The following is an 18661-nucleotide window of genomic DNA, read 5'->3' as shown; positions in this document are numbered from 1 at the left end:
TTTATTTCTCTGCTCCAGAACTCTCTGCCCTCCCTACCACCCTATATAGCTGTCAACTCATTATCTCTAAGGCAACTCACACTCAACATGTCCAAAGCAGAGTCAAGATCACCCCCTTATCAAACCTCCTCCTCCTATGGTGTCCCCTCCTAGCAAGGGGCATCACCATCCTCACCTTTCTGCCCCACTATCTAATCCACTGAGAAATCCTATCAATTCTTACTCATCTGTTGAATCCATCTACTTGTCTCCACATTCACTTTATACTTGAAGCCCAAGCTCCCATCATCTCTCACCCAGCCTATACCAAGAGCTTCCCAACTTGTCTCCCTACACTTTCTCTTCCCTCCCTTCAGGTAAAGAAGGTGAGGAGAAAGGAAGAGTTAGGATGTCAGAGGCCGAGTGTAGAACATGATGCCTTGGAGACTATTTTTTGGTCATGAAGCAAAATGTAAAGAACTTCTGAGAAGCTAGACAACAACTTAACCTTTGGCAGTTAAAACTTCAATGGAGATTAGACAGACTGTGAAGAACAAAGCACCATGGGAAGAGAACATAGGGAAACTACTTGAGGAAGGATGCCAATGGAAACGGAGATGGGGTAAAAAGAAGTGGGAAGGTGCCGCAGTAGCCTACAACCACATCACAGCCCTGGCCGGCAGTTCGGGAATCAGAGGGCCTCCCCACCCACACCTACCTGGCCAGCATACTCCACATAGTCCTGCTGCCCAGGTTGGGAGCTGACCCCGGAGCTGGAGCTGGCGGTGCCTTGCTCGGTGCGACACAGGACGATGGCATACTGGTTCAGGTTCCCTGTCCTCTGCACTGTGACGCTGACAGATCCCACCTTCTCACTGACATTGTAGCTAAAAGCACACAAAAAGGCAGTCTCTGAAATTCCGCCCCAGGGCTGTGAAGAATCGATTTGTTTATGCCTATCTCTTCTGGTTGGTTATTGGTGTCAGGCAGTTCAGAGAAAAGGAAGTTTGGTTCCTTTCAGAAGCCAAGTTGTAAATTGAGGGAATATGTTCACCTGGGACAGTCACAGCACCAAGGGACCAAGGAAGCTGTGGATGCAGAATCTACCTGCCTCGTCTTCAGAAAGAGCTGCAAGTCAGTCAGAAGATGGACAGCACATAGGAGCTATGCACTTCGTATTTCAGAACACAGGGAGATGACAATCTCCCCCTAATGTGGCAGAGTAATCAGAAGAGGTCAGTGGGTTCTTAGGAAGAAAGTGGCTTGGAAGGCAATTAATGACTTAGCCCAGGTGGGAACTGACTGGACCAGACTCAGGAAGTGTGTAAAGGAGCCACGGCAGTGCCAGAGGAAAGAAAACGAGAAGTGGGCCTAGGTAACAAAGGTGTTTAGACAAATGGGGCTCTATGACAATGGGGGAGTGATGGGGTGCTATAGACTAAATGTTTCCCCCTACAATTCAAACCTTGAAATCCTAACCCCAATGTGATATTAGAGGGGGGGCCTTTGGGAGGTGATCCGGTCATGAAGGTGGAGCCCTCACGAATGGGATTAGTGCCCTTATAAATGAGGCCCCAGAGAGCTCCCTTGTCCTCCCTCCATGTGAAGACACAGCGAGAAGACAACCATCTCTGAACCTGGAATTGGAGCCTCACTAGACACTGAATCTGTCAGCACCTTGATCTAGGACTTCCCAGACTCCAGAACTGTGAGAAATAAATTTCTGTTGTTTGTAAGCCACACAGACTATGGTATTTTGTTATAACACCCCAAACGGACTAAGACACAGGGTTAACTTAGCTTGCTGCTGGGAATTTGTACTGCTTTTGCAAAGTAGGAGGCAAACTATCCTCGTGCTATTAATTCACACTAAATATCTAGGTTGAGAAAAGCCATTGGTGAGTGGGGCCTGAGCTGGGCTTTGTTTCTCACCACTGAGGATGGGCTCTGGAAGGTGCTGTGTCTTGCTGCTGCGAAGTGCCTCTGAGAGGTTAGTGCTCACGGCCAGCTTTGGAACCCTCTGTTCTATTTAGTTCATTAAACGTTAGAGGGTTGGCCAGAAAAAGTGATCAGTGTTATTCAGTTTATTTAATTTTGAAAGAGATACAAACAAGAGGTAAATAACATTAAAACATTACATATATAAGAGCTGATTCTAATTTTCCACTAATTCTCCAAGTGTGTGTGAGTAACAGTGGAATAGCCTATACCTGGGGCACATGAAACCAAGTTTGTACGTTTCCCTTTTCTCCCCTCAAGTTCCAATTTTCATCTGAATTATCATGAAGTCGATTTCTTAGAACAGTGAGTCTCTGAAATGTAGATTTAAAGATTATTTCCCCCACAAAATTTATAATCCCAGTTACAATTTAACCTATAAAATCAGCACCGTGCTTGCCCACATTTACCAAGTGGTGTCTGTTTGCCTCTCTAACTCCCCAACGGACTACGAAAGCATCGTAAAGAGCTGTCTACATTAAGCTATGAATTTGTCCCTAATGATATACGATCCCATGAACACCACAGGAGCTATGGGAGAATTCAAGTTTGAGAACAGAGAGAATGTAGATGGAAGACAAAGATATTGTTATTGTGGGCCAGTGATTATTTTCAGAACTTGAACGTGTATTTTTTTCCTATCAGTGCCACTAGATCATCTTCTAACACTTGAAGACAGAAGCAGGAATACTTGCAGGAGAGGCAGTAAAATATAATGGTTAAGATCATTGGGCTTAAATCCTGGTTTTACGGCTTATTAGCTGTGTGACGTTGGGTAGGTTACTCAAGCTCTTTCTGTATCTATTGCTTTGTTATTGTGGCGACAATAGGACTCATCTCATAATTGCAAGTATTAAGACGATGTACGTCAAGTACCTAGTACAGTGCCCGGTACATACAGTATTCAAGAAATATTTCGTGTGATTATTATTTTTATTATTGTTATCACTCCACCATCATCATCAAATGACTAGACCTGACCCCCAGGGTGCGTCTTGATTTCCTCTACTTACCTGATTGATTTCTCAAGAATGAACACAGAATAACACTCGTACCTGGTATATTTAAAGCTGATGAGGGACCACTGGATATGGAAGACATTGTCGTGGACCACATTGGGTTTACTGTCTTTCACCAGAAACTGAAAACTATCCATCATCTCATGGATCTTCTCCTCATGCAACACGTAACGAATCAACCCCAAGTTCACATCCTCTGAGAGAACAAAGACACTGTGAATTAACCCAGGGATGTCAAGACAGCCTCACAGATTCCCACATCAACACACCCAGTTTATTTGTCTAATGGATTACAGACATAGCTTATTTTCCCCCAAACAAAAAGAAATAATAGTCTTAAAAACAAATGTTTCTGCCAGATTTTAAAATAAGATCCTGTAGCTCTACAAAACAAAAGACCTGTCTTTATGTACATGAAGTACCCTTATGATGTCATAAAATGAGAATCCCAGGGTCTTAGCGAAAAAGCACTTTAATAAACGTCTACGGAACGTTAGAGGCAAATCTGAGGGCTGACAGAGAGAAGTCTTTGACCCCATCCTCTGTGTATATCTGCTCATACCCACCCCTGCTTCCTTCTAAATAAGGTTCTTTGAAAGTCGAGCACTAACAAGAAAAGCTGGGGTTGGATTAAAACAGCCCCCACACGAGGCACAGATAAAATGGGGCTGGGAGGGAGCACAAGACTGAGGACAGGGAGAAAAAGGGAAATGTGGTGCATGAATTGTAAGATGCAGTTTTGCAATGACTGCTCCTAATCAGGTCCATCCTCAAAAGAAGTCTAGAAGAGTCTGCTAAGCGTATAAGAAACTGAAATATAAAATGGTCTGCTTGATGTGATTCAAAACAGGAAAATATTTCTGTTGAGCAACCTACCCATGTTGATTTTAATTTCTTTGTTGAAGCTTTAGAAACCAGTCCATAACCGTTAGAGACCAAAAATAAATCACACAGGATCACAGATCTTTCATAAAGTCTGGTAGTTGTTTTCAGTTTTTGTTTTTTAAGAAAACCAAGCAGCATCATGTGATCCTTTCCAGAAAACCTGGCCAAAACCTAAAGCAATTTGGGAGTGAGGAAACATGGAACACCAGTCCCCCTTATTCATGGTTTTACTTTCCACAGTTTCAGTTACCCGTGGTCAACCGCGGTACAGAAGCAGACAAGCCTCCCTCTGGCATATTGTCAGAAGTTCGACTCCAGCCTGACGCTACATCACAATGCCTACGTCATTCACCTTACTTCATCTCATCACATAGGCATTTTATCATCTCATAGCCTCACAAGAAGGGTGAGTGCAGTCCAACAAAATATTGTGAGAGAGAGAGAGGGAGACCACATTTGCATAACTTTTATTACAGTATATTATTATAATTGTTCTATTTTATTATTAGTTATTGTTAATTTCTTTTTTTTTAAATCCCAGGAACATTTTTTTTTTATAATTTTATTTATTTAGTTTTTTTCCCCCAAAGCCCCAGTAGATAGTTGTATGTCATAGCTGCACGTCCTTCTAGTTGCTGTATGTGGGACGCGGCCTCAGCATGGCCGGAGAAGCGGTGCATCGGTGCGCACCCAGGATCCGAACCCGGGCCGCCAGTAGCGGAGCGTGTGCACTTAACCGCTAAGCCACAGGGCCGGCCCTGTTGTTAATTTCTTACTCTGCCTAATTTATAAATTAAACTTTATCATAGGTATGTGTGTATAGGAAAAAACATAGCATATAAAGGGTTCCATACTATCTGTGGTTTCAGGCATCCACTGGGGGTCTTGGAATGTATTCCCCATGGATAAGGGGGGACTACTATAAAGATGAATTTTTTGTTGCCATAATTCAGAGTAATAGGGAAACAATTCAGAAGAAGTAAAATTCAAAAGTTGGATGGTTAGAGACTAAAAGATCTATTTGTTTGCAAATAGGTTACTTGGGGGTAAGTAGCACTAAGTGGTTGTGAGAAAGATGGAGGAGGCAGGAAGAGGGGCATTAGATTTCTCCCATTTCGCAGTTCCCTGAGTCCCACCCTGTGTGAAAGTAGCAGCAGCTCTGCCAGGCTGCAGCTTCTTCTCCACATAGCCATGCTTGGGGCCCGTCGTTATCTCATAGACAAGCTGTGGGTCCTCCGTGTCCGGGTCCATGGTCAGCAGTTCCTTCTTGGTAATCAAGTTGGTTGCCTGGAATAGAAACCCATTAAATTTAATTCCTGAGGTGGGAATAAAGCAGGAACAAGACCCTCTGACTCATATTTAATTCAGTTCAACAATGATTTACTGAGTGCATTTGCTTCATGGAAAACTGTCAGGATTGGAAAGGCTATGAAGATAGAAACCATCCCAGCCTCTGCCCTTGAGGTGGTCACACTTTATTGGGAAAGAAAGGCTCATGAGCAAGGTAACTGTGGCAAAAGCTATAATGGGAGATACAAAAAGAGTGCTATACACTTTTTGGGAACGGGAGAGATTAATTCGATCTAGTTTGGGGAAGGAGGGATTTGAGGTGGTGGGGCTTGAGTTTGGCCTTGAAAGAAGGCTGGAACTTTGAAAGAATGATACAATACAGGGAAGATGACCACTGTATACCTTACAGGGGTCAATTACAATGCTTGAAATTGAGTAAGATAAATATATTATACCCTAATATTGCTCAAATATATGGCTAAACTTTAATTCACTCATTCATTCATTCAACAAATATTTACTGAGGCAAAACTTTGAGAGAAAAAAGGTGGTTGTCAACAGTATTAAATATTGCTAGATTTAGTAAAATAAGGACTTGTAAGTAACCTTTCGATTTGGCAAAATAGAGGTCACTGGTGACTTTGATAAGAGTCACTGCAGCGGGATAGAAGTAGGAGGTAGAAAACCAATTGCAGAGTGTTGAGAAGAGAATGTGATGGTTCTGAATGTGGAGAAAAAAATTAAAGAGGACATGAGAGGCATTTGTCCCAATTTTGTTTCATATATTTTACAAATCCCAACCAATTCAGTGGACAGCAATACACAACAGCTACATATACAGCCAACTAATCAGCTCCACGAAGATGAGAAAATCCACATCCTAGAGGGAATACCACACACAAAAGTGAGAAATCAGTTCCAAAACTGAACTGAAGAACTGTGTGTCTTTGGTTGGGGATGGGGATTTAATGCTTGACATGTTACCAAGTGAGAATTATGGCATATCTTATAACGACCAAATTGCGATTTAGGAAGAGAAAGAAATTTCTAAAGTAGAATTCCTCTGAGGACGCTCACCTATGAAAATACTCACTTCCTTCTCATCTATGGCATATTCCAGATGTTTCCCAAAATCCATCCTTCCCTTCTTCAAGTTAACAAGTTTTTAGCTGAGTACCTAGCTTCCCACCTAGAAACTCTCTTTCCCAGCCTCCCACGCAACAGATGGGGCCATATGACCAATTTCTTGCCAAAAGAATATGAGTGCAAGTGACATTAATTTCTGTATCACTTGCTTAAAAAGAAGTTCCCTGCCCTCTCTTTCTCTGTTTCCTCTTCCCATGGGCTGGAATATTGATGAAGAGCTGAAGAGGTTTGGCTGTGCCATCAACAGCAACAACCCAGTGATGGCAGAACAACAAGAAAGAAGGAATCTGCATCTCTGAATGGTCATGTAGAGCCCTAGACTGCCCACTTACTTCCACCCTACATGTGAGGAAAAAAAAAAAACCTTATACCCTGTTTGAGCTACTGTATTTTGGGGGTCATTTTGTAAGAACACCTTAAACTATAAACAATCCTAACTAAACTCATGGAGCTTGTCAACCTTAGGAAAATCAACTCACTTAGGGAGGGATAAACATGAATTGAATGGAGTTCTATTCATAAGTTATTGTCATGAATGAGGATACAGCCCAAGTTGGTTAGTGTGACTATGGCAGATGGAAAGGCCTTACCTTGCCATCCATATACTCCAGCCATTGTAGCCCCAGGTTGGTAACAATTCTAGGGGTGCCATCATCTACTGGGAGGATGTCTACTAGAAACTGCTGAGGTGCTGCAGTCATCATCTGTGGGGGAGCCAAAAAAGAGAACTCACCATTCACAGACATCTGAAATACGTTAGGTCCAGGACCTACAAAGCTGGAACACTTGAAATCTGTTGACACTTCAGAATGGGCAACTGAGCCAATTTCCATCGTTTATCACCACTTAGCATAAGGTTTAAGTGAGAATGCTGATTGATCAAGTGGGAACAACATGAGAAGAAAAGCAAGACACAAGTGGCATTCTTGCTGGTATTAACACCTGCTGTGGATGTTGCCTATCACACACTTATGCGTTCTTTAGTTGAGTTCAATGTTGCCCTGAGGTAGAGCAATAAACAAAATATTTTCCTTTCAATAACTCTTGCTAAACTTTTCATGAGAGGCAGATGAAAATCATCATTAAAATGTTAATGTCAAAGTCTCCAGGTGGGATTCTGCCAGATGTGAAAAGAGGTTTCACGGGAAGAAAACTCTTCTTTTTTTCTTTCCTTTTTTTTGAGAAAGAACTGTCCACATGGGGGAAAGGGGCAGAAGAAATCCAGAATAAAAGCATTTGGGGGAATAGTGAAAAGAAATTTTGGTTTATAATTTCATTCTTACACAGATACACACACATGTACCCACGACACATACACGGTGAGTCCGACCAAGCACTGTTTCTGAGAGGGCAAAGCAAGCCAGCATACAGGGCAGCAAGATGCTGGCTTTTCAATGTTCTACAACGCTCCTTCTAAATAATTTCCATTTTTAAAATAACACAGTCGCTCTGGAGACCTGCTGTGACCTTTTATGCTTGTTGGAGAGGTAGCCGCCTTGCTGATTCATCCCGAAATCTTTTTTCTCTTCTGAAAGTCAAACTAACTGGGGAGCAGCTACAGTTTCAGGGAATAAAAATGAAAGCGGTGACCAGCCAGGTGGTGATGCAGTGCAGACACTGAAAAGGCAGAGAAACCCCCAGAGCCATCCCACTGACACCTCAGCCAACTGAGAATGACCTTCTCACAGGCCATTTGTCTCTAAAGGATGCAGGAGGATCTTTCTTCCAAGAAACGGATCACTTCCCTTCATCATCAAAGTAGAAAAGGATCTCTGCAGGATGGAGGAGCTGACCCTTTGTTATCCTGGAAATAAAGTAGGGTGTGGTCATGTTGCTCACTGAAACTGATTCTGCCACCAGACACGGGTGCGTGAGGTGTGGGCGTTTCCATGGGCCCACCTGTCAGCAGAGTTGCATTTATGTCCAGGGGAGGGTTAGGGGACTGCAGGAGACTTGGCTAAGGAATGAAGGAAGCAGTGAAAATGGCAGGGAAGGTTGTGGAAGGCTATCTTAAAGTTTCTTCCCCACATCTAGATGTTAGAAGGGAGCAATTCTCTCAAGGAAGTAAAGCTTGACAGCTGCATGACCTCAAGAGAAAAGCATCTTTACCAGTTCCACAAGCTGGCGCTAAAATGATGACCATGATGATGATTACAGCCACAGTTTATGGGATGTTTCCTGTGTAAGGCACTGGGCTAAGTGCTTTATGCACGTCATGAGGGTAGATACCATCCCCGATTTACAGATAGGGAAGCTAAGGCTTAGAAAGGTTAAATGACTTAGAAAGACACTCAGCTAGTAAGTGACAGAGCCAGAATTTAAATCAGTGTCTTTGGATGCAAAAGCCATATTCTTAACCACTGTTATTCTTCACGACCCTGAGAAACTCTGGGTGGCAGAGAGGACGTATAAAAGAGAAAGACAACCTAGAACCATATGATATTACTGAAAAACCAGATGAGAGAAAAATTAAAGGAATAAAGAGTGGGTGAAAAGGAAAGGAGAAATAATACCAGTAATAAAACAATAACTATCAGCTGTGATTGTGAGTGCTCACTATTAGCCAACAGTGTTAACCACTTCATGTGGATTACCTCCTTTGATCCTTAGACTAATTGAAGCTGGTGATGACTATTGTACCCATTTTATAGATGAAAAGCTGAGGTTTAGAGAAGTTAAGCAACTCGCCCAAGGCCAATTAGTAAGTGACAGAACAAGACCTCAAACAATGCTATCCTTGGCCTAAAAATGCCATGTTCTGCTTCCAGACAACCTCTGGCATGCTTTGCTGTGCCTCCTTCTCCATCGTCTTTGCCCCTCACCTCTTTTCCTCCTTCTTCAATTATAAAGAAGGGATTTGTCCCATCAGCAATGGTGAAGGTGAACCGGTCTTTGAGGGAGTTGCTGCCATCGTGGCTGTAGCTGACTCGGTTCTGGTACACATCTTCCATGGTGAAAATCGAGGTGTGCTGGAAATGCTGCCCACTGGTGGTGCGCTCAATGGCGCCATGGCGTGGGGGCTGCACAATGGTGAATGTGACAGACTCAGCCTGTCAAGGAGGTAAAAAGCAAGAGGAGAAGGGAAGTTCATAACAGAAACCAGATGTGTGAGTGATGGCCAACGGGTGGTCAAGGGCAGCCAAACCTAAAGACATTTATAAAATAAGGATCGCATTTTCTATAATTTATAGATACCCAAAATAGAGCTAAGGAGAGAAACTATATTGGTTACCACAATTGAAGTTATATTCTGGTGCCTTCAGTTGTACAACTCAGACATTTAAATTTTTCCTTTAAGGGCCATAAGGGAAAATCCGAATTTTTTTTATTGATGTCAGAATAGTTTATAACATTGTGAGGTTCCAGTTGTACATTATTATTTGTCAGTCACCATATAAATGCGCCCCTTCATCCCTTGTGCCCACCCCCCAATTCCCTTCCTCCTGATAACCACCAAACTGTTCTCTCTGTCCATGTGGAAAACATGAATTTTTAACCTCCACCAGGATGATAGGAACTGCACCTTTTAAAAGTATTTATTTCCTTTCCATCCATTTCCCCTCACTTTTCTAAAACTCTTATATACAGAATCCCAAATGCATCAGAACAGAAGGTAATTTCCCATTTCTAATAGGAGAGTCTAAAATGACATGTAGAAGGAAAAACAAAGAGGTAGAAAACCCACTGAAGACTTTCCAATGATTTCCCACCAACTTAGAATAAAATGCAAAAGCCTGACCTGGGCCAACAAGGCCCTCTGTGACCTAGTCCCAGGGGTCCTCTCTGGCCTAATTCTTCTCCTCTCCTGCTTGTTCACTGAGTTCTAGCCTCTTGGCTTTTGTTGCAGCTCAAAGTTCCAAACAAACTTGACCACAGGGCCTTTGCACTTCTGACTCTTCTGCCCACAGAGTGATTCTCCCAGATAACTGCATGGCTTGCTCTTCCGCTTCATGACACCTCTGCCCAAATACCAGCTTCTCAGAGAGGCCTTCCCTGACCACTGTCTAAAACAGCACGTCCATCTCTCATCTCGCTTTATTTTTATTCATAGAACTTATCATATCTGACATGATATTCTATGTTCCTTCTTTCTTTATTGTCTGTCCCCCTAACCAAAGGTTGAAAACTCCCTAAGGCTGGAACTTTATCTGTTTTGTTCACAGATCTGTCTTTAGCATATAGATTAGGGCCTGGCCCTTAGTACGAAATAAATACTTGCTGAAAGAATGAGTAAATGAGTGAATGAGTGCTGGCCCAGGCAAGGGTATACAGAACTAATTAATAAGTGCTGTACTCTTTCATGGGAGCTAAATCATGTCAGCACGTTAGATACTTCAATCTGAAAGCATCATGAAAAAGAATAAGAGTTTAGTCTCTACACACCCTGTTTTACTGTATAAAGCCTAGTTGTTTGAGGATGCTCAAATTGTAATAATTAGTTATCATCCAGAGAAGTTTAGATGAAGGAGGGAAAATAGATGGAAATGTGTATAGGTGCAGAAAATCCTTGCTCCTTCTAGTAAGGAGTAATAAAAACATTGGATAAAATGTCATCTACTTAATTTTCTATGAATCATGATAAAAAGTCAGCATGTTAAAAGGATTGTCACATGTCATCAGGGGAGAGGATGAATGTATTTAGGGTTTCAGAAATTGTTTTTAAACCAATTTGATCTCAAATGTGTTAGTTTCTCTTTTCCAGAAGGCCATGGTATCTTCTGGTTTTTACTCCTTCGAGGATGCTTGCACTAACCTCACCACTCTGCCCTACCCTCAGGATGCACAGTCATAAAGCAACAGATGCTAGTAGATCAGCCTCTCATTCAGTCAGAGAAGCCAGGGGAGTGTTCTTACCTCTGTATCCGCATCCACAGCCTTGAGCTCAAACTCTGTGATGGTCTTCCTCACACCCTCCTGTACCCGCATCCCCAAGTTCTGTACAACGGGCAGCGAATCATCCACAGGGCGAATAGTAATATGGAAAGTCTGAGTCACCTAGAATGGCAGAAAGCGCAGGTGGAACACTTGCCCCGAATAAAGGTAGGGGCTCTCTACTTTCCCTTTTACACCATTCCTGGCATGATGGACTGACCAGGAACCCAAAAGTGAGTTCTCTTTGGCAAGAGCCCCAGGAGCAGTCAGAGGTTGGCCGAGAGTAGAGGGAAATGAAGCTCTCATAGCACAGTCTCTCTGCAAACTCCATTCAAAGAAGACTCTGCTGAATCAATACCCATTCAAGGAGGGAATCAAGTTCCTCACCTACCTCATTGGCTCCATCAGAGAGCGTAAAGGTGAAGGCATCTGAATGTCTCTCGGCCTCACTGGAATGGATATACTGAACATTACGTGAAGTCAGGTCAGCTTGAGTAAAGGAACTAATCTGGATACCTAGCAAAAGGAGAATACAGAAACAGGGAAAGGATGTCAAAATGCTAGCCATATTTCCAAGGCTAGGGAAACGTCATACTCTCACCAGATAGTCTTTTGTATTTTCATTATGGCATTTATGTGTTTTTGTCTAGGACCTTGTATTAGAGTTGTTGGCATATTTTTTTCCTACAACAGCATATGTTCTGTGGTAGCATATGTTAACATAATTATCTAGGCTGCTATATGCCAAGCCAACAGCAGGTGCTCAGTAAATGTTACTCTCCTTTCTCTTGGGGTTTACATACACAGGTCAAATCTGTGAAAGGTACAGCCATTGCTTTAGTCTCCAGACTCCTCTCTCAAGTTTTATATTCCTCCATAGCCTCATAGTCCTCTCTGAAAACCTGCCCTAATTTTTAATACTGTGCAATGGTTTAGCTTTTGAACGTTAGAGTCACAGGGCTTGGCTAAACATGGCCTTGTTTCTGTGATTGGTGAGCCATCCCTGGTGTACCTAATTTTGTCGGATACTCTTCAAGGTCCCTTTCAACTCTCAGGCCTATGATTCTAGCTTCTCCTGTATTCCACTTCAGTCAGGCTGGCAGTAACAAAACTTACTGCCTGACTTTGGGGTTTGAGCAATCATTCTACAGCAACTTTAAAACAACCTAGAAAACCAGTGTCCTTTAATAACATGATATAGAGAAAATGTTATTTTTTTTTCAGTCATTTTAAAACAAAAAAAATCTAGTGATTTTAAATAATGCTAAGTTATCCCATAAATGAATAATTTCTATGTTTTTAAATGTCCAACAACATTTAGCAAAACAGACCAGAATTCTTGCTTCTTTCTTAGGGCTTCTGTGACTCATCCTCTGACCCATCCTCAGCCAAGACTGAAACAAAAATCACATCTTTTAGTCTCTCAGCACAAATTCCTTCCTTCTGATTCTGGGTGTTGGGGTATTAATCCATCTAATCTAGCCCTTTGGTTTGGTCCTGAAATTCACTTGCTGCTCCCTGGGATTTATTATTTGTCATTGTTAATCCTGGCAAAACCAGTTCGGCTTTTCCGTAAAACAACAAAGAGATTCTACTTGGACTCTTTCATATTCAACTGTGACATCAATATAACTGCTTTACCTTTTTTAAAAGAATCAACCCGCATCGTTTACATTTGCATCTCTCTTTATCATCTGAAAATTGTCACCCAGATACAATAGCCTCCTGAATATTGGGGCATTAATTTTTTGATGAGGCATTTTATATTTCTGTGCTTGCTACATCAGCTCTTGACAGGCAAGAAATGTAGCCCCCTGTTTTATTGCTTTGTCTTGTGGCTCTCGACAGAAATCCATACCATTTTTTAAGAATTTAATAACTTCAGACTGGCCGAACTGAGAAATTTAAATCTCTTCCCCTGCTGTGAATCCATCCTCACGGCTCATGGGGAAATACTTGTCTGGATTCTCACAATCAACCGGTCACCAAATTCACTGTTCCCTTTATGAAAGTCTAAGACTGACTAAGAAAGGTGATAGATTTTTTCCTTCCTCTTGGGAAGGAAGCTCTGGGATTGATCTTTTCTTAAATATTTTTATTAAGAGGAAACTTACATATAATAAATTGCACGTTTAAAACGTATAATTTCACGTAAGCTTTGGCACATCCATGAAACCATCACCTCAATCAAAATAGTGAACATATCCATCATCCCAAAAGTTTCCAACTGACACCGTAATCTTTCCATCTTTCCCTTTCCTATTCCCTACCCTATCCCAAAGCAATAAATGAACTGCTTTCTGTCACTATAGATTGCTTTGCATTTTCTCTAATTTTTTATAAATAGAATCATGCAGTATGTACTATTTCATGCATGATTTCTTTCACTTAGTATAATTATTTTGAGATTCACCCACATTGTAACATGTATTAATAGCTCATTCCTTTTTATTGCTGAGTAGTATTCCATTGTGTGGATATATCCTAATTTATCCATTCACCTGTTGATGGACATTTGGGTTATTTCCAGTTTGGGGCTATTACAAATAAAGATGCTACAGTCATTTGTGCACAAGTCTTTGTGTGGACATAAGTTTTCACTCTTCTTGGGTAAATCTCTAAGAGTGGAATGGCTGGAATATATGTTAGGTGTATACTTAACTTTTTAGGAAACTGTCAAACTATTTTCCAAAGTGGTAGCACCATTTTCCATTCCCACCAGCAGTGCATGAGAGCTCTAGGCTTGATCGTAGTGGGCCTTTCCCAATTCAGCCAAGCAAACAAAGAACACCTACCATGTGCAAAACACTATTTCAGGCTTGCTTATATTTATCGAGTTTTATTGTTTAACAACTCTGGGAATTGCATATTATCTTCATTTGTATAGATTATGACACTGGAATAAAATCAGAAAAGCAATGTAACCTATCCAAGGTCACACAGCTAAGAAGAGGGCAGAGCTGAGACTGGACTCAAGACTGTCTAATCCCAGAGTTTATGCCTGCTAGTAGTACATTTGTAAAACTCATCTAGCCTTTTCAGGCCAGACAAGGAGCCTCTTGGATTTCATTCTTATCCTTTAATTTTTTTTCAATATAAAATTAATACATACTTACTAAAAAAAATGTGAAAAATACAGAAAAGTAGTAAAGAATCACAAAACAACTCAGATCTGAAATGTTATATTGTAATATTTTTGAATTGAATTGTTTCTTCTAGAATACTTTATTGCCTATAACCTTTTTCTTGTCTAAAATATTGATTTTGATGGGGTATTTAATTTTATCATGTAAGTGCTATCCATATTTAAGTGCCAGAGGGTAACAAGCTGCATCTAGAATGTAAGCTTCAAGAGGACAAAGATTTTTGTTGTTTCTTCATTAATGTGCATTTAGAATAGTGCCTGGCACACAGTGGGTATTCAAAACATTTTTGGTGAATGAATTTAGTTCCCTTACTATAATCAATATCTAAGAGGTCCTATTGAGCACAGATTTTCAATTTCTATATGCTTTTTTTTAATTTTAGCTTCTGCTAATTGGGTATTAGACTTCAGCTACTCACTCGCCAGCAAGATGATGTTTCTAATAACATATTGTCTCTACTGGCTGTCACAGTAGGTAGTTACTGTTTGAAATATCTAGAAGGGTTTTAATCCCATCGAAGGTGTTTTCAGTCACCAACCTGCTGGCTAAACTATGTATCTGGCAGTGTTACGGAGACCCACATTAACCCTGTCAGTTTTTCCAATTTCCCTGGAGGGCTAACATGTTAGAGAAAGTTCAGTCCAGGTCAGCGAAATGTTGCGGGAATAAAGCATCTTTAAAGAAATTGCCTTCCTAATAGGATGTTAGGTGATGGCCTTGCCCTGCCTGCTTTCAGCACAGCTGTGGATGGCTCTATGTCGCCTGTGTCCCACCTCAAGCTCATGCTGTGGGAGACTCAGCTTTTCTGTTCAGATTTTCTTCACAGCTTTCTGTTACGGGTTGAATTGTGCCCTCCCCCGACCAAATTCATATGTTGAAGTCCTAACCCTCAGTACCTCCCAATGGGACCTCATTCGGAAATAGGATCCCGGCAGATGTAATTAGTTAAGATGAGGTCATTATGGTGGGCCCTAATCCAACATGACTAATGTCCTTATAAAAGGGGAAATTTCGACACAGGCACACACGTACAGGGAGAACGTCATGTGAACACGAAGATGGCCATCTATGAGCCAAGGAGAGAGGCCCCGAACAGATCCTTCACTCAGAAGGAACCAACCCTGCCGACACTATGATCTCGGACTTCCAGCCCCCAGATTTGCGAGACGATAAATTTCTGCTGTTTAAGCTACACAGTCTGGTACTTCGTTACGGCAGTCCTAGCAGACTAATTTACCTCTGCTCTCAGGGAGAACCCAAACTAAGACAGCAGGTGTCTTACTGAGAGAGGCAGAGATAAAGATGAAGCCAAAGAACACTTGTGCTAAAGCACCCCCTCTGGGGCTTCTTTCTTGACTCATCCCTACCCCTTTCTTAAGTAAAGCTCGCTTTCCTTTGGCTCCACTGTCCTCTGTCATGTTGCTGTCACAGCTACTGACACATATTTTCCCTATTTGTTTACATGTCTCCCACTTCCAAAACCTAAGTCTTCTCCTGCAACAGCTACTCAAATGTTTGGTGAAGGTGAGAACCAGTGCTGTGCTGGAGACTGCTATAGCCCAATATTACTCCTCCCCTACTTAAAAAATGTAGCTCCTGACTATTAGCTCAGAACTGGATGCTCAGTTAGGGACTGCATGTCCAGCCACCTCACAGCTTGGTGTGACTATGTTCTTGCCACTGGGTATGATCAAAAGGGATGTGTGTTCCTCTAACAGTACTCCTAAAAAGGAAATGGATGTGGGCTCCACTGGCCTTGCCTCCCTTACTGCTGGCCAGGGGCTGACAGCATCTCCAGTAGTGGTTGGACCACAAATGGGAGCCTCATATTGAAGATCACTGAAACACGTCAGGCCCTCTGGGCCACCTGCCTCTGGACTTTTCTGTTAGGGAAAATAAACTTTTTGTTAAAGGCACCATACTTTGGAGTCTCTTTATTCCAACAGCTTAGCTTCTATCCTAATAACATAACTCCTTACTCTGATTTCCCAAGAAAAAGAGAGCCTTAGGGTCCCTGACATGAGGGTGTAGCCCCTTAACCTTGAAAAGAGCACACACGGGATCAGACCCTCACACTAGACTCTCCTCAATGGTAGGAGGCTCCTGTCAGTCTTCTGCATGGTTTGCATAGGCATACGGCTCCCTATATCTCCTCAGAGGAAGAAAAGAGGATCCTCACACATTTTCTGTCTATCTAAAAAGAACAATCAATTACAACCAGCTGACCAAGGAAGACAGCATGAGAATAAGTCCACTTCATAGTTAACCATCAAGAGGGTGTCTGCAAGCCCTGGTGGCAAATGATAATTCCAAGAGGCATCTGGTCCCAAAATAGCTCAGTGCCTGCACTACAGACACTGGCCTAGAAGTTGCTCTGCTCTTCTCAGAAAGAACAGGCCCCAGCCCAACCCCAACTCCTGGTAGAGCCATCCTCACCCACTGAGACAACTGGGATGAGATGCTGCTGCATTTCTCTAAGCTGTAGCCAGCTGCCTTAAGAGAGGATGATAAGTAACCAATATGTAGCTCCTCTGAAGGGAGATCTTTGACATTTAAAAAGAATCAAATTCATGAATATTTTCTCACTTAGGGGAGACGGGGAAGGAGAGAATGCTGATTAAATGCTACGAAAAGGACTCAGAGTGGGGTTGGTGGTGAGGGAGGAGCAGGGAAGCCCTGTCCTATTAGCAATGGGAAGGGACCCCCAAGAATAATGGGGAAGGGACTGGATCTTGTATCTGATCTACTTAGCATTACTAGAAACAGGCGTATCAAGAAAAACTGGTGGGGGCAGGAGATGACATGGATTAGGGAGTCAAGCCTGGTGGAAAAGTTCAGGTGAAGGAAGTGTCCCAGATAAGGGGAGCCCTCCCTCTATTTTGAGAGGCTATTTTCCCAAGAGGAGGGAGAAGTGTGATCACCAATGGATCGCTCCCTAAACAGCACTGGCCTGGTCTTGGCAACCAGAATTTAAGCCCAGTGAAGGCTGTGCCTGTAAAAACAGAAAAGGCAAATTTGGAGCAGCCTCACACGGGACTCGACACCGCCTGGGTCAGAGAACACCGAGGGCTGGGACTTAGCAGCAGGTCTGCAACCAGCAGTGCCTTGCGTGAAGCTCAAAGCCTGTCAAAGCTCTGTGCAGTGTGGATGCAGTTGCCTAATACATCAGCCAAGAGTTGGCCCTTTCATCTTTGGAGAGATACAATCAGCAACCTGACAGAATTCTGGCAGAAGCAATTAGCTCATGAATTAGTTATCAAATATCTCATGCAGCCAAGAGTGCTGGTCTTGGGAGTGCTGATCTGCATACTTCTCCCAGGAACTTCGGGACAAAACGGTAGGCCGCCTGCTTTAATTTGCATTAGAGAGTTTGGCCAATCTGTCCATCCTTCCCTACACCCTCCCATCATTTGAGCACAACACTCCCTCCTCCACCATCACCCTGGACCCAGACATGATCTGCCTTCCTCACCTCCTCCGCTGATCACCTTCCACCTCTCCAAGCTCATCCCCACTGCTCTCTCCCTGATTTGCTCTGAAGCAGCCACACTGGCCTCTTTGCTGCATCCGAAACGTGATGTGCCTGGCTGATCCCTCTGTCTGGAAAGCTCTTTCCTCATATATCAGCTTGGCTGGCTCTCTCACTTTCTTCAGATCTCTGCTCAAATGTCATCTTGTTATTAGGGAAGCCTTCCCCCACACCCTTGCTCCCTGCACCTTGGGAATGCCCTTGTTCTCCCCCAACACTCATCACCATTGACATCTGATATATTTGCTCACCTGTCTGCTTCCTGACTGCCTGCATTAGAAAGTGAGTACCATCAGGGCAGGTATTTCCCCTGTTTTGCTATTTCCCTAGTTGAATGAATGAAGAATCTGTAACCTAAAATTCAAAGTAAAGCAATGAAGATCTAAGTCTCCTGCAAGCTGTGACTGCCTCTATGACATACAAAATAAAGACAATTCTCCCTTTAGATTATTTACTAAGCAAGTATCTCTTGTCCTTCACATCTATTCAGCTGCTAGATTCTACAGGCTCTCCCTCTGAAATTCCTTCCTTCCTTCTTTCCTCCCGCCCTCTCCTTTCCTTCCTCCCTCCCTTCCTCCCACCACTATTGTTGATTGAATACTTACTAGGTACCAGGTATGATGTCTTACATTATTCTCATCTTACTATTCCCACTACTGCCCCTCTAGGTGAAGCCTCACCACCTTCTACCTGGCCAAACGTGAAACTTCCTAACCACTGTCACTGTCTCCATTTTCCTTCTTTCAGTTCACCCTGTGGGACACTAGATGAATTTCATTTCCCTTCCCTGCTCAAAA

General features: G+C 42.6%; 1 protein-coding gene across 7 annotated transcripts in view; it reads right to left on the bottom strand.

Annotated features, from left to right (window-relative positions):
• FRAS1 (Fraser extracellular matrix complex subunit 1) overlaps window positions 1–18661 on the bottom strand; it is a 425899-nt gene that overhangs the window by 58053 nt on the left and 349185 nt on the right. For all 7 annotated transcript variants that reach the window (XM_087434473.1, XM_087434474.1, XM_014787828.2 and 4 more), the window contains 7 exons: window positions 11581–11705; window positions 11172–11312; window positions 9140–9367; window positions 6908–7021; window positions 5018–5168; window positions 3033–3192; window positions 698–866 (listed from right to left, as the gene is read on the bottom strand). In XM_087434473.1, coding sequence (XP_087290599.1) covers window positions 698–866; window positions 3033–3192; window positions 5018–5168; window positions 6908–7021; window positions 9140–9367; window positions 11172–11312; window positions 11581–11705 — 1088 coding nt within the window. The remainder of the gene's footprint in view (window positions 1–697; window positions 867–3032; window positions 3193–5017; window positions 5169–6907; window positions 7022–9139; window positions 9368–11171; window positions 11313–11580; window positions 11706–18661) is intronic.

This window comes from Ceratotherium simum, chromosome 8 (genome assembly GCF_057802395.1).
Source record: "Ceratotherium simum simum isolate JZ-2026a chromosome 8, ASM5780239v1, whole genome shotgun sequence".
Lineage (NCBI taxonomy): Eukaryota > Metazoa > Chordata > Mammalia > Perissodactyla > Rhinocerotidae > Ceratotherium > Ceratotherium simum.
Note: the sequence above shows the minus strand (reverse complement) of the source record. Positions and strands in the feature narration are given on the sequence as shown.